General features: G+C 42.2%; 3 protein-coding genes and 2 long non-coding RNA genes across 9 annotated transcripts; 3 read left to right on the forward strand and 2 right to left on the reverse strand.

The window, feature by feature from the left end:
* Positions 1-232: 232 nt before the first annotated feature.
* Positions 233-8,665, reverse strand: LOC106349303 (membrane-anchored ubiquitin-fold protein 4). 2 transcript variants are annotated; one of them, XM_048735397.1, is made up of 5 exons: positions 8,504-8,665; positions 7,985-8,204; positions 7,500-7,670; positions 7,361-7,378; positions 233-609 (listed from the first exon to the last, which is right to left on the reverse strand). In XM_048735397.1, exons 2-5 carry the CDS (start codon positions 8,112-8,114, stop codon positions 566-568), a joined length of 363 nt encoding a protein of 120 aa, XP_048591354.1. In that variant the 5' UTR covers positions 8,115-8,204; positions 8,504-8,665; the 3' UTR covers positions 233-565. The 2 variants fall into 2 exon arrangements, with proteins under 2 accessions (XP_048591354.1, XP_013644698.2); XM_013789244.3 differs by lacking the exon at positions 233-609 and having other exon boundaries at positions 7,160-7,378.
* LOC125575954 lies at positions 4,211-5,256 on the forward strand. The gene is made up of 5 exons (XR_007314494.1): positions 4,211-4,232; positions 4,327-4,406; positions 4,488-4,871; positions 4,999-5,089; positions 5,169-5,256. It is a non-coding gene; the product is annotated as an uncharacterized LOC125575954 (long non-coding RNA).
* LOC125575953 lies at positions 5,264-7,216 on the forward strand. 4 transcript variants are annotated; one of them, XR_007314491.1, is made up of 6 exons: positions 5,264-5,475; positions 5,562-5,691; positions 5,782-6,372; positions 6,465-6,653; positions 6,751-6,889; positions 6,997-7,216. It is a non-coding gene; the product is annotated as an uncharacterized LOC125575953 (long non-coding RNA). The 4 variants fall into 4 exon arrangements; XR_007314493.1 differs by having other exon boundaries at positions 5,838-6,372; XR_007314490.1 differs by having other exon boundaries at positions 5,575-5,691.
* Positions 8,666-8,828: 163 nt separating the features above from the next.
* Positions 8,829-12,220, reverse strand: LOC106349302 (regulation of nuclear pre-mRNA domain-containing protein 1A-like). The gene is made up of 8 exons (XM_013789243.3): positions 12,088-12,220; positions 11,712-11,827; positions 11,107-11,354; positions 10,870-10,989; positions 10,573-10,729; positions 9,980-10,119; positions 9,859-9,894; positions 8,829-9,774 (listed from the first exon to the last, which is right to left on the reverse strand). Exons 2-8 carry the CDS (start codon positions 11,785-11,787, stop codon positions 9,034-9,036), a joined length of 1,518 nt encoding a protein of 505 aa, XP_013644697.2. The 5' UTR covers positions 11,788-11,827; positions 12,088-12,220; the 3' UTR covers positions 8,829-9,033.
* Positions 12,221-12,400: 180 nt separating this feature from the next.
* LOC106349304 lies at positions 12,401-14,745 on the forward strand. Its single transcript, XM_013789245.3, has 7 exons — positions 12,401-12,779; positions 12,908-13,070; positions 13,210-13,410; positions 13,507-13,752; positions 13,822-13,966; positions 14,043-14,274; positions 14,351-14,745. Exons 1-7 carry the CDS (start codon positions 12,449-12,451, stop codon positions 14,683-14,685), a joined length of 1,653 nt encoding a protein of 550 aa, XP_013644699.1. The 5' UTR covers positions 12,401-12,448; the 3' UTR covers positions 14,686-14,745.
* Positions 14,746-15,670: the final 925 nt, after the last annotated feature.

Below are 15,670 nucleotides of genomic sequence, written 5' to 3' on the forward strand. Positions count from 1 at the left end.
TGAGATGACATTCATTGAAACCTCATGCTCTTTGTTTCTTCTGGAGTTTTGTATATAATTCCCAAATATTAGCTATCTGTAAAGGAGAAAGTGGAGAGAAAGGTAATGCCACTTATGTCTTGTGCATGGACCATATACTTTGCATATCAAAAGTGTTGGTACAGGTTCATTACAGGTTTTTGGTTAGTGCTGGACCAGATTAATTTGTTGGCACAAGGTTTGGGCAGATAACTGATAGAGAAAAGGAACAGGTCTTAAGGTGTAGAGATGAACAGAACCATCCAACAAAATATGTTGCTAGAATTCTTGGAAACAAAAAAAAAAATCTACTCTTTATATTAAGTAGCTCCAAACAAGAGTTTTCATCACAATGCAAGAGAGAAAGACTTCAAGAAACGCCATTGATGAAGCTTTCTTTGAACTTTTGATGAATATAGAACATGAAGCGTGAGAATGGTAACTTATGTTTTTAGGGTCTTCTAGCAAAAACCACGAGGAAAAAGGACTTCAAAGACGCTTCTAAAGTCTTCTCTTTCAAATTTGAGGTTTGGGACTTATTCTTCTTTCACATTATGGTACATGAGCAAAGGCTTCTTTGTGGAGCTTCTTTTTTTTTTGTAACACTTGCTCATTAAATAAATAGGTTCAAAGAGGCCTCAGGCCCAAGTTAGCCCACTACGGGGTTCATTACAAAAGACGATGAAAGAACAAATTTGGATAGTCGATCGGCTTCAACATTGAGAGACCGAGAGATGTGAGAGAATGTTATCTCGACAAAAACAGAGGAAATCTGTTGAACATCTTTGACGATTCCAAAGATTTCCTTTACCTGTGTGTCGTTGTTGATTGCTCGGATGAGGGTTGTGTTGTCAGAGAATACCTGGAGCTTGTCTAGCTCGAGGTTCACTGCAGAAAGTAATCCGGATCTCAGGGCAAGCGCTTCTGCCATAAGTGGAGAACTAACAAGATCATGCGTGATGGCTCCTTGATTGAGATGTATACCGGATGGTTTCTTGAAGATCCATGCCAATCCTGCCCTTCGGGATTGCTTGTCATAAGCTGCGTCTGATCTGAGTGTCACCGTCGTTTCCTTGTTCCTCTGAAGCTGCTGCGCCTGCTTGGGTTGAGGTACTGAACCACTCACTTCCCCGCTCTGATTCTGGGCATTTAACCATTCTCTTGCTAGTCTAAGAGCTTTTGTCGCCACTTCTAAAGCAGTGAGGGTGTGATTCTCAAATATGCGCCTGTTTCGAGCTGACCAAAGGGCCCAACATACCCACGGGAGAATCGTCGTTGTGATACCTGTTGGGGGTAGGCAAACCGCTTGTCTGAAGGCTACCACTGCGTTTTTGAAGTCGATATCCGTAGCTATGTGAACTACTCTTTTCATTGGGATGAGTTTCCAGACTTCTTGTGCGAATGGACAGTTGAAGAAGGTATGTGTTGCTGATTCCACTTCATTACAACGGATACATGCCACTCCTGATTGGATTCCTCTTTTTTGTAGCAGTTCTCCCAGTGGAAGAGCTTCTTGGGCAATGGACCACATGAATAACTTCATTTTTGGTGAGCTTTCCTTTGCCCAAATGTCTTTTATCCAGTCGAAGGAACCCTCACTCGGCCTTACATGGCTTTGGTCTTTCATAGCCGCAGTGTAATATCCTGACTTGGTGCTATATACCCCAGATTGGAGTGGTTGCCATACATAGATGTCTCCGGCTTCTTTGTGTCCTGGCTGCAGCATCTGAACTTCCTTTGCTACAAGAGGTAAGAATTTCTCAATTCTGTTTTTATTCCATTGCATATCTGAAGTTAGGAGATCCGATACTGTAAGGTCCATGGCGTCTTCTAGAATAGGGCCGTAGACTCTAGTGTCTGTGTCTAACGAGATCCATGAGTCTTTCCAAACTCTAGTGGTTAGACCGTTCCCTATGGCTTTTCCTACATTTCCTTTTAGTAGTTCTCTTCCATGAAGTATACTTCTCCATCCATGTGAGCAGACCGTAGGCAATTGCACCTCCAGAAATGATTTGTTAATGCAATATTTACCTAAGAGCACTCTCGCAAGGAGACAGTCTGGGTTTGTTAGTATCCTCCAGGCTTGCTTAGCCAATAAGGCTTGGTTGAAGAGTTGTATATCCCTCAGTCCTAAGCCTCCTCCAGCTTTAGGTTTAGTTAGTCTTTGCCAAGCCACCCAACTCATCTTTCTTTTCCCATCAGCCGTGTCCCACCAGAACCTAGTGAGTACTGACTGGATTCTTTTACATAAACTCACAGGTAACTCAAAGCAGGACATGGTATACGTAGGGATTGCGGTCAGAACTGCTTTCAGCATTGTCAACTTCCCGGCCTTGGAGAGGTGTCTTGTAGACCAACTCGCTGCGCATTGCCTGATCCGATCCACAATCGTAGTGAAGAGATCTTTTTTCCGGCGACCAAAGTGTTCAGGTAAGCCCAAATACTTACCTGACCCTCCCTCCTTGTCAATTCCTAATTTCTCTTTTACTAGCTTCTTCGTTTCTTCAGGAGTTTTTGAAGAGAAAGTGATGGACGATTTGGTGGTATTAATCTGTTGTCCCGAAGCTTGCTCATACATCCATAGGATGCTCTTCAGTTTATCACAGTTCGCTGGTGAAGTTTGGCAGAAGAACATGGTGTCGTCTGCAAACAGCAAGTGGTTCACTCTTGGACACTTTGTCGCTACCCTTATCCCTTGCAAGGTACCATCTTTCTCCGCATTACGGCATAGACCTGACAGAACTTGGCCACAGAGGATGAAGAGATAGGGGGAGAGTGGATCTCCCTGTCTTATTCCTCGTTTAGGCGTTACCTCACCATGAACTGATTCATTGATTAGGTAGGAGTATGATACCGTGGAGACACACTGCATTATTAGTTGCACCCATTTTGCATGGAAGCCTAGGCGTTGAAGGACTCTTTCTATGAATCTCCACTCCACTCTGTCATAGGCTTTAGACATATCAGTTTTTACTGCCATTGTGCATCTTTTTTCCGCCTTAGACGTTTTCAGAAATTGCAATACTTCATGTGTAATCAAAATGTTGTCTGCTATAGCTCTTCCTGGTAGAAATGCTGATTGGTTCTCTGATATGATCGTGTGGAGCACTGGTTTTAGCCTTAACGCCAGCATCTTAGAGATTATCTTGAAGAATACATTGCATAGGGCTATAGGCCGATAATCCGCCACCTTCTTTGCTCCCACTATCTTCGGGATCAATCTAACATGTGTAACATTTTGCGAGGGGCGGAGCTTACCAGTTGAGAAGAACAACATTATTTCTCTAGTCACCGCCGGTCCTACCGTCTCCCAGTTGGCTTGAAAGAAACTAGCAGAGAACCCATCCGGTCCCGGAGCTTTGTCCGGATGGATGGCAAAGGTAGCTTCTTTTATCTCATCTGGTGTTGGTTCTTTTATCAGTTCCGCATTTATCTGGTGAGTGACACAGGGTTGGAGGGCTTCGTCTACCCTCTGCAGGCCTTCATTTGGAGAGGAGGTGAAGAGTTTCTCGTAGTATTTGCAAATCACTTCAGCTATTTGGTCTTCCTCAAACGAAGGTATTCCATCATCATTTTCTATAACCGTCATACGGTTTCTAGATTTTCTTGTCTTTGTTGCAGCATGGAAATAACTTGTGTTTGAATCACCTAGTGTTAACCATAATTGCCTACTACGCTGTTGCCAATACTCTTCTTCTCGTTTGTATGCTGATAGCAGACTGATATTTATTTTATGAATCAGGTCTTCGTCTGGGCATGGATTAGACAGAGCTTCATCTAGATCTTCGCGCAGACCGTCTAAAGTCTTCTTACTATTCATTTGGAATTCTCTACTCCATCTACAAATGGCTTTTCTGCAGCTGATTAGCCTTTCTTCAACACTCAAGTGAGAATCAGCTTCCCAAACCTCCTTGATAAGCAGTTTCACTTCATTGTTATCTTTTAATCTTCGGTCAAATCTGAAGATTTTCAGACCTTTCTTTCTTCTTGTATCCATGAAGGTTAGGAGAGGGCGATGATCTGAGGCTTCATATTTTAGATATTGGCTTCGGCACGAGGGAAATATGTTTAGCCATTCGCTGTTGCTTAGAGCCCTGTCAAGACGGCACTGAACCAAATGTGAGCTTCTGTTTCCTCTCCATGAGAGAAAATTCCCATAGTGCTTGATGTCAAAGAGATCATTTACCGATAAGAAAGTTCTAAAGGCGCAGAAGGTGCCTTCAGCTCTTTCTGGTCCACCTTTCTTTTCACTGTTGTCTGTAATCTCATTGAAATCTCCAGTTAAAAACCATGGTTCTCCTATCGTAGGTTGCAAGGAAGACAATTCATTCCAGACAGCGAGTCTCTTTGTGTGATCTGGCTCTCCATACACAAAGGTAACTTGGAAGGTATTCCCTTTTTCTGTTATTAGCGTGTCAATAAAGTTTTTATTGCTCGCTCTAACCGTAAGTTGGATGTCGCTCTTCCAGATGAGAAACAGACCTCCACTCCCTGGGCTGTTAGGGGGAACTTCATGATAATTATCTAGTGGAAGGCCTTGCAGTTTCTTCTTGACTATTTCCAGGTTGTTCTTGGTTTCCATGAGGAAGTAAATATCGGGAGAGTTCCTCTTCTGTATCTCCCTCAACCGCTGGGCTGTTGCAGGGTTCCCCAGCCCGCAACAGTTCCAGCTAAGTACGACTAAGGAGCCCGGGGTGGAGTGACCCGAAAATCCGCTTTCTTTCGGGTCATTGCCGGTATGAGTTGGATTGGTGGATTACCAGTTCCTTGGGAGCGAGCTTTTGGGTCGTTTGTCATTTTCCTCTTCTGATTTACTCTGGATGTACCTTCACCTGCACCTCTTCCTCCCTTAGGTGAGTTCTGCACTTGTGATAACTTCCTTTTCTTGGAACTAGTTCCTCTAAGTATGGGACTGTTTCTCGACTTTTTTGTTTTTGCAGGGTTTCGGGTTTTTCTCACTTTGTTTTGAAATTCTCGCAGAGTTTCCTCTTGCTCAGCTGGAGTCATTTGCTCTTGGTGCTCTGGAACTGATGGAGGAACCTCCTCCCTTCCCACATTAGTGCTGATGATAGTTGATTCCTCCCTTCCCACATTAGCGTTGATGATAATTGACTTCATCTTTGCTGATCTTTCATTGTTTTTGCGCACAGGTACTGTCACTTGTGGTGGGGTGACTTCACTGTCGTAGATGTCAAGCTCATTATCGTCGTGCTTATCTTCTCCTTCTGTTGGGCTAAAAAAGAGCGACTGATCCGGGCCGAAATAAGCGTTCAGGGGGTTATCCTTCGCTTGGGGGCTTACAGATCTTATTCCTCGTTCCCATGGAGACAGCGGGCGTCTGATATTTGTTGTGGCTGCCAAAATAGAATCTGCTGTCTCTTCCATTGAGCCCGAGGCGTCGCCCGTTAGAACTCTCTGTTTCCTGGCTGCAGCTTCCGTAGGGTCTGTGCAACAAAGGTACTGCTTTGTTACATCTTGGAGGTCTTCCATTATACTCTCCTTTGTCTTTGTATACCCTGTTCTATTCTCCTGAGTTCCCGTAGGTCTTTGTTCTAGGTACTGTGAAGATGATCTCATCATAACAGCCAATGTTTCTGCTCTCTGGCCCTTAGCATCACTGCTCATCACACGTTGTCTTCTAGCCGCCGCTTCTGTTGGGTCAGGGCAGCTAAGGTAGAGTAACGTGGCCTCATCAAGGTCTCTTTGAATTTCTTCCTCTGTCTGGTTGGTCTTTGACTTAGGCGTAGAAGTTTGACCTTGTAGGTTCTGACCTCTTAGAGGATGAGTAGTTGTCATGTGTATCTCTTCATTCCTTTCAGATGAGAATGTCGTTGCTACTGGCTTAGCTCTCCATTCCTTAAGACCTTTCTGAGGAAAAAGAGCTCGCTTAAGTTGTCGTCCTTCAACCTCCTCTCTTCTCACTGTGTACGGAGGAGAGTTGTGTTCTTGGACCTCCACCACCAGATTGCTAGATCTGCTTCTCCAGTTCTGTGTTCTGTCTGCCTTAGTAATCAGAGCTCTGACTGGTGGGGGCACTCTAGTTTGTTTGGTTGCAACTCTCTCTCCGAAGCTGTTGCCATGTCTGTCGACTCTTTCGTTGAAAGACTTCGTGGTCCCATCCTTCTTGTGGGGGTCTCTCTCTTGGCTTTCAGAAAGATTTGTCAGTTCCTTTCCTGTGGTCTGTGTGTCTTTTTTACTGCTGTTGTGATTGAAGTTTCTACCCAGGCTGTAGAGATCTTCTTCCGCCTGAAGTTTTAGAGATTTGTTTCTTTCCATGCGTTTAGGACAATCATCTTTCAGATGCGAGAGAGACTGGCAGCAGGAGCAGTGATTCTCCAACCTTTCATACTCCAGGTAAATTAGACTCTCTTCTCCAGAATCAAACTCTATGATGGATCTCTTCTCTAGGGGTTTGAGCCCGTCAATTAAGACTTTGATTCTTGCAGATGTCTTGGTGAGTTCGTGATTCAGCAACGTTCCCAACTCCTTCCCAATGTCACAAATCATGTCTTCATGCCAGTAGTGGAGCGGTAGCCCTTTTATACGAATCCAAAAAGGAATTTGTGACGGGAAGGTAGCAGATATGACAGGTTCCCACCGTTGGAGGATAATCATCCAGTATGCAAAATGATAAGGTCTGTTGTCTAGTACTCTTTGTAGTTCTTCTTCCTTTTCAAATCTGAACTGGAAGCAACCATTCCCGAGATCTGAGCCGGTCACCTTCCCTTGTAGGTGCCATTTGCGAGGCAGTGCTGGGAGGAGAGCCCAAAGCTTTTGTTCCTGGGGGTTGGTGACTCTACCGATGAGTGTGAGCCTGTTCTCCTTGATGAGAATCGAGTTATCCACGTAGCGAGCTTTGATTCTCTTGATGGTGGGTTCTATGTCTCCCGAGAGTTGATGTTTTCCTTTTTCTTCCTTGGTAAATCTACTTGCCATCGTATCTCTACACCTTTCAATGACTCTTGTTTCTGGTTCCAGAAGTTCTATGGAGGTAGGCAGCCTCTTGCTGTTAGCTTGAAAGAGATTTAAGAGCAGATTACTACGTAGCAGTGGAGGTAGATCTACAAAGTTGTGAAGTCTTGAAGTTGAAATTTGAGAAGATCTTCTTGGAGGATGCCACTTCCAGTAAGAAAATAGGGTTTCCTTAGAAAGGCGATGCAACGGACCGGTGGATTCTTCCAAATTTGGTAACTTCTTGAGTAGTCACAATCAAGACTTTCGGACGTTAGACAAGTTGCATTACCCGTCTTGGAGAATGTGCCTGGGAGAGTCCTTTCTCACCGAAGCCTTATAGAAAGTAGCTTTTTAGTATTTAGTCTCCCCCCTCTTTGTGGAGCTTCTTCCTCTTCAATTTTCTTCTCTGCAATGGACCAAAGAAACCCAATGATATTAGGAGTTTTGCACTGTTTATCTTTCAAGAAGTCCTAAGCATTCATTACACAAACAAGGTGTACAGAGACAAGAAATCAAGAGAACAAAACCTGGTCTTGCTTTTGTTGGAGACAGTTGAACGACAACGTGCATTGTAATGACGGATTTAGGGAGATCATCAAATGGAGCTTTACACTGAGCAACAGTTTTACCATTCTCCAAAATCTTACCAGCATTTATCAGCTTGATGTCACTAGCTGCTTTTGGAACAATCTTCTTGTCTAGAAAACAACACATTAAAAAAAACCCCAAAATTAGATTACTAGTCAACAACTACCAGTAGTAAATAAAATGTTTGAGATACGAAACTGAGTTCATCCTAGAGTCTCTAAAGAGAGGTTTGGTGTAAGGACAAGTGATTAGTAAGTAAAGTCAGATCTATTACTACTAGCCTACACTTTTGTCTGATCTTTGTCTGTCAAGCCACAACTGAAGAAACTGTTCAAGAAATGGATGAAGCAGCCTAGAAAACTTAACTCTGACACCAAATCTAAAGCTATCAAGAGAACTTGGTACTAAAGACCTCTAAGCTCACCTTTAGGCCATTCAGAGACGAGTCTCTCCTTGAGCATTGCTACAGTGGCGGTTGGAGAGTACTGAAACGGACCGACATCAGAACCGTCATATAACCGGAATTTAAGCTCTACCAAATCTTCCTCCGGCATTTGATTTCTCTTTCCTCCCAACAAACACACAGAAAACTCTCAGGTGATTTCAGAAGAAACAATCCAACCCAAATGAGACCACAACCTTCCCTGTAATAATATGAACAAAGAGAGATTGTCAATTTCAAAGGATGTCGAAATCAAGAACTTGGACAATAGAAGAAGATCGTTAATCAAACTGCAAGGATGTATATATATCAAAAATCCATCAACAAGAAGAAATATTTTCTAAGAAAAAAAAAATCAAAATTTTTAACTTAAAACTCACAACACAGAAATGTAACTCGAAACTAAACATTCAAATCAAATGTAAGTAGAAATTGGGAATATTTGTACGGTTAATTAGACACCTATAAAGACAAAGATAAAAGTAGAATGGGACACTAAACCTTAGGGAGAGAGAGAGGGAGATCCAACAAGCAGCAGAGTCTTCTGGGTAGGAAACAAACCCTTAAAACGGTTATGACAGAACCTTCAAAGTCTTTGGTCGTATTGCTCTCTCTGCTTTTGTGATATTTCTTCTTCAGGATTGCCGCGTTACAGGGAATCCCTGACAAGTTGAAGAAGATAAAGACAACAACTTTGTGGAAAAGTAAGCTTTTTTTTATTAGTCAAAAAGAAAAATCTTGTCGGCTTTTTGACCAGACTTGAAAGAAGAGTAAACTCTTTGGTCCAATCTGGCTTTTAACTTTTTGAAATGACCGCCATGTTAAGAATCTTCCAAGTTTGAAAGTCTATTGAATCTAAAGGCTTAAAAGTTTACAGAAAAAATAACGGTATGTGCAGAAGCATATAGTTAAGAGGTACTCAGTGTTAGAAGAAAGCATACACAAAGCACATTCCAAGAACACAAATCCTATTAAAACTATACTGTAACAACAACAAAAAGTGCGCTATAAACCCTACAGAACAGATTCTTCTACTGCCGAGTGACAGGTGTCATGGAGACGGATGGGTTGATGCCATAGAAACCATCTTGTCCCTGAAACTTCTGGTATGAATTATCTGATGGTGCAGAGGTTGTTGGAAGTGGGGTGAGCCCATGAACCCATTGACCTTGTTGTTGAGTGGGTCCAGAAGTGGTCGCTATGGTGTAGTTGAACGGTGTCTGGTTTACAGGACCAGGAGGCTGTAACGGCTGCAAGTACTGAGGTTGAAGCTGGTATGGTGGTGGTGGCGGCGGAAGCAGTAGAGGGGTGGTGGTGGTTGCTGTGGATGTTGTTGCAGCGTTCTGTTGTTGCAGCTGCTGGAGATAGGACTGGTCATGGTTTGGAAGCTTGGGCCTTTTCTCTGGCGGGTACTCCTCGGACGATGGAGTTCCCGTTACAGCAGGTGGGTTGTTTCCGATGATGCCTTCGGAGGCTAAGGAAGAGAGAACGTGGGAGAGCATCTCGGCTGAGGAGGTTGATGCGGTTAGCCTAGCTACCACTGCGGCCGCTGCAGTTTTTCTTGGGTCTACCACTGATTGATTGGGTGGGTTCGAAGCAAACATAACCGGAGCTGATTGTTGTACATCGATGTGTGTGAAGCTTTGTGGTGCTGATGTAGCCGGTGAGACTTTGCTGGCTTCTCCTTCTGTAGCAGGAGGCTGTGAACTAATACCATGGTCTAGAAGCTGTTTGCAGAGATCACCAGTTCGGTCTGATTGAAATCGAGCAATCTGAAATTGTAGCGCAATGAATATAAATTTAACTAAATAGCGCAAAGACAAGGCAAAATCACGTTTGTTAGTACGAATTCAAACCTGAAGGTGGTTACGGACTTGCTCCAGCTTGAGTTCCTGGATAAAAAAATAATAAGGTGAGGTCTTTGGCAAGGTGCAATCAATGATGATATTTTTGTTAGCAGTTGTATAAATGAGAAACCTGTTCTTGTAAAGCTTCTCTTAAATGAGAGATCAGACTTATTCTGGATGTCTCCACTGCCCCTAGCTGTTCGATGCAGTCTCTCAGTATGGCATGTTGTCCCTGCACCTCTTTTACCACCGCGGGGCCAGGGGTGTGTCCTGTTTAAAGCAACACTCAACAAGTAAGATAATGAAAAGAACTCATGGTTGATGAATGTGTGAACAAGAATTGGCTTTTCTCTATCCAAAAAGTCATAGAAATAAGAACTGTAATAAAATTTATTAAGGATCCAACATTAACCAAAATGTGGAAGACTTGCAAAATATATCATGGATTCTAATAAATTTGTAGATTCTCTTCCTAAATGGTGGGAGTAAATTCCCTCAAAAATTAATGATCAGGCTTATTGAAAAGTAAGAGTCATCATACAAAACCAAACCAATAATTTTGGAAAAGCTATTTGGAAACCATTTAACATTCCGGTTACTACAAAGGGTTTGTGATTAAAAAAACAGATTAAACGAGTTGAGTTCTTAGAACAGGCGATGTATGTAGCTTGTCACTTGATAAATAAAGCATATCGACACATCTGCAGCAATGGACGGTGATACCTGAACTAAGATCTTTCTCGACCTCCTGCGTTGCTCTCTCAAGGTAACCAGCAGCATTAGTACATTTCCCAACAATGACATCCTCATCAATCTGAACGCCATGAAGAGCTTCAACAGCAGACACTACTCTCTCCAACGATGTTCCACTTGCCTGTTTCTGTTGAACAGACAGCAAATAAATAGCAAAGCTTATCATGCTGCTAACTTGAAAGAACTCCAAAGCACAAGACAGTGGACCTTATTGACAAATGAACTCAAGAGGTACGCAAACGGTTGTAAAAAAACTTATTGACTTACAAGTTTAAGTGGCACGAGCGCTCCGTTCCTGGCTCCATTTTCAGGCTGCTTTCCCAGAATCTCTTCTTTGAGAATTTGTCCATGAGATCCAAAAACCTTCCTTTCTTCCCATATATTAACCTTGAATAGAAAATAATGCCAATTACTCAATTAGCATTGCAGCTCTTATGTCAAACTCCTCCAATATAATTTCAATAATCAGAGAAAGTGGTAGACAGTAGTTAAACTCTGACGTACCAATCGACGTGCAGCTTTTCTTGCAAAGTCATCACCATTTTCAATCACATCACGAAGAGCGTCGGGGAGTACTTTCCAGAACTCACCTACAAACTCTGAACCTTTCCTCCTACTGTTCTGCAAGATATCGTTCGCTAGGTACAAATACGCCAATCGTTGCTCACGCGGGGAACAGTGAAACTGCCTGCCCCATGTTTCTACAACATGTTTCGCCTTGTTCATGTGAAAGATACACCAATGTGACAAAGCTGGATACTACTGTCAAGGAAGTGACACACCATGATAGGTATACAATGCAAATGCGGAAAAGAAACCACAATACATGTGAGGTAGCATCGTCAAAGAGTTACACTCCACAATATCAAATCAGACGCAAAAACCAAAGCATATAAAAATGGTAATACTCGAGTAATTATCTTCCAACTACCCATTTAACTACAGTAAACCAATTAAAGTACAGAGCTTTACCACAACCAAGACTAGTAGATAAACCAGAACACTATTTAACCAATAAAAGTACAGAGCTTTACCACAAAACAAGATCAGTATGCAAACTAGAACCCGATACATAGTAATATAACAGTTTCCAATTTATGAAAGGATACTCTCAATGCTAGCTTGAGAATTGTTGAGTTTAGAAAGTTTCTCAACTAATATCTGAGCATTAAATGAACTACCCATTGTTCCACCAGCTCCAACAACCAGTACGCTTTTCACGAATCTACAGAGAAACACACAAAAGAAACAAGCTTTAAGCATAACCAAACTTAGAATTTTGAATACTATTAGAAGAAAAGAACATGCTTTAAACAATAGAGAGAATCTCAAAAGCCGATTCTCAAGTACGAGCAGACAGAACTAGAAAGTGAGTTTAAACATCAAAACCAGTCTAAACCCTAATGTCCGAGACCTTTAACCGGAGACCAATCTCAGCAGAAAGCAAATACGAGCGCGAAAGTAAAGAGTATAAGAGGAAATTACAGAGGAGCAGGAGACTATTGTTGCGATGAGGCTCGAAAGTAAACGGCGCGCCGTTCTATCTGATGACTTGCTCCGAGAGTTAAGCAGTTGAAGAGGAAACTTGGAAACTAACAAACAACAACAACAACAATCTTCGTCGCTGTGGGTTGATGTGGAAGATGGCTTTCATTATTCCCTTATGGGGCTTAAGTCGCACTATTGGGCCTAGGCCCATTATTTAATACGACGCCGTAGAGAGTAGAGTTAACTGCCACCGACAAGTAGTGACGTGTCGATCGCATCGAAAAGCGTCTCTCTCTCTCTGTTATTAATGAGACCACAACAGTGTGGCTTCGAGTTAAACGATGTGTAAGAAGAAGAGATGAAGCGCGGTGGAATCAGACGGAAGCGATTGTTCGGGAGGACGATTCTCTTCACATCTGTTGTTTTCTTCATCGGTTTCGGTTTGCTTCTGTTGACGCTACGCTCCGTGGATGATCCTAACTCTTCCTTCATCGATGACGACGACGACGACGCCGTTTCGGACGAGGATAACGCGAGGTGGATCAATTCTTCCTCCGTGGTGGAAGCCAAGGTCGACGGAGGGAGGCTCTGCGCGACGGTGGAGGAGATGGGAAGCGAGTTCGACGGTGGTTTCGTGGATCAGAGCCTCAGAGTTCGAGATGTTATCCGTCGCCATTTTCACCTCAACGGTGAGAATCTTTGATTCTTTATAATATATATATTCGAATCTTTGATTTATTTATGTGTTCGTTCTAAGTTCTAGTTTCATCCATAGTGATAGCAAGATCTTGAAATGTGTGATTCTTGGATGGTTCAGGGGCTGCAGCAGTTCGTGAGCTAGCTCCGGAGGCGTTTTGTCGACGTGGATATGTTCTTGGGAAGACGGCAGAGGCGGGGTTCGGGAATGAGATGTACAAGATATTGACGTCGGGAGCGTTGAGCATAATGTTGAACAGATCATTGATCATTGGCCAGACCAGGCATATACTGGTTCTTTCTCAATCCTTTTTCTCTGCTTTTTTGAGAACTGTTTTTGCAAGTCTCTCTGAACTGTAGTTTTGTTTTTTTAGTTTGTGTATCTGTATGTTTATACCTTTCTCTGTGTGTGTGTATTCTCAGGGGAAAATATCCATTCGGTGATTACATTGCTTACTCCAATGATACATTTACACTGACTGAAGTGAAGCACCTGTGGCGACAAAAAGGCTGCGTGAAGAAGTACGGAAGGCGGCTTGTAATGAGGTTGGATGATTTTGAGAAGCCGGCCAAGAGTAATGTGTTATGTAGCAATTGGAAGAAGTGGGAGGAAGCTATTATATGGTTAGTGAGGGCAAAAAAAAAAAGATACAACACTTTTGTGAAGAAGTTATATAGTCATTACTGAGCTGACCATTTGGTTTTCTACTTTTCTTTCAGGTTTCAAGGCACAACAGACGCTGTGGCGTCTCAGTTTTTCCTCAAGAACGTGCATCCAGAGATGAGAGCTGCTGCAGTTGAGCTGTTTGGCGAGCAGGGAAACTCAGCACCCGGAGCGAATGTGTTTGGAGAGCTGATGATGAGTCTCATATCTCCCACTAAAGATGTGAAAGATGCTGTGGACTGGGTTCTACGAGAGACTGGAGATCCTGATATCTCATTACACATGCGAATGCTGATGAGCAAGTATGTTATATAACACACATCTCTGTCTTTTCTTTTTTTCAGCTGGCTGATAAATCCTCCTTCTTCCAGATCTGTTAGACCTCTGCGTGCAGCAGTGAACTGCCTAGGGAAAGCAGTCAACAGGCTTGGCGTAACGAAACCGAGAGTGGTTATAGTCTCTGACACGCCATCTGTAGTGAAAAATCTCGAACTAAATATCAGCTCAATCGCTGAGGTAACAATGATCTTTCCAACAACATGCTTCAGGTACATTGGAGGTGGACTAACTCAGTTGCAATGTGTTTTTGCAGGTTCTGCATTTTGACTATAAGCTTTTCCGAGGGGATATAGCTCAACGTGGTCGTGGGTTACCAATGTTAGACTTCAGAATAAAAGATTGGGGTCCTGCACCGAGATGGGTTGCGTTTGTAGACTTCTTCCTCGCGTGCCGTGCGAAACGTGCTGTGATCTCAGGTGCTCACAAACGAGTCGGGACTACTTATGCTCAGTTAGTTGCTGCACTAGCCGCCGCAAACAGTCTCGGTTAAGACCTTTACTTAGTTTTTGTCTTTTCATATCTCTGTTTATGACCGTTACTGACTTGGTTAATATTTAGCAGAGGACGGTTCGAGCAACTCGAGCTTTGCGTTCTTGAGTAGTTTCCAGAGTAATCTGTTAGCAGATGGTTTGAAGAACCAGGTGGGCTGGGGACATGTCTGGAATCGATACGCTGGTCCGTTGAGCTGTCCAAAACAGCCAAACCAATGCGCCTTCACGCCTCTAGCACCTCCCGGTTGGTGGGACGGTTTATGGCAGTCGCCAATACCAAGGGACGCTCGTAAGCTTGCGGCTTATGGCGTTGAGCTTTCTGGTTTTGGTACGGTTAACGAAGACCGTCTCCATGCCTTTTGTAACGCCAAGAAAGCCTACTTAAGCACTGTAACGATCGTTTAGTAACTTGTTGAAAAGCACTTTTTTGGCCTCTTGGTTTAATGTAGTAGTTACTGGTTTCTATTTCTCGGTCTACATTTTTCCCTTCCTTAATCGAACCAGCCAATTTACAATAACCGAACCGAAACCGTGATATAATTAAACTTGAACAAGTCTATTGGTTTAATACAAACACTGATGTTATTCCTCTCAATCTGATATTCTGATTTCCCTTTTTGAACTAAACCGAAATCTCGTTAACGCACAGCTCACAAGATATACTTTTGATGTTATTATTAGTTAGAGATGGGTTCTTAGTTGCTAAGAGAGGAATAAAGCAGTTGTCAGGAGTGAGGAGTTAAAGATGGAACATTATCTCGTGAAATCAAACTTTCCCTAATAGTATATTTGATTCCCAAATTGTTTTAACTTTTTAATTTATTTCTACGATGCAGATTCACGACATTTTTGTTAGCTATTCTTCTCGTCGTTTTTAATTTGCTGTTTATAACTGCAAGGTAGGTGCTGCTTAGTTTAGAGTTTAAAAATGGACAAAAGAAACAACGTACGTATGGATGCGTAGTTTATGTTCATATTACAAATGGGTCATGTTAAAAAAAAAAAAAAAAAAAAAATGGGTCATGTTCATATTCAAATACTACAAAGTAGTTTGATTGCGTAGCAAAAAAAGTAGTTTAATTGAACAAAAGACCAACTTCGTATGGGGTGAAAATAAAAATAACTTTTTTTTTGGCAAAAAACATAGAATCACATTGTAGAAAAATACATTGTTTTATTTTTGATAGAAAAAACATGAATCGAATTTTCGGAACAATGTAAAATTACATTTCTTATAGAAAAATATAAATCAGATAATCATAGTTTTTTTTTAAATTAAAACTTTATTTTTGGAAAAAGTAAAAATCATAGTTTTTTTGTTAGAAAAGATAAAATCAGCTTTTAAAAAAGAAAATATGAAATCAACTTCTTAATTTCTTATAGAAAAACA

The sequence above is a fragment of the Brassica napus genome, chromosome A6, assembly GCF_020379485.1.
Source record: "Brassica napus cultivar Da-Ae chromosome A6, Da-Ae, whole genome shotgun sequence".
NCBI lineage: Eukaryota > Viridiplantae > Streptophyta > Magnoliopsida > Brassicales > Brassicaceae > Brassica > Brassica napus.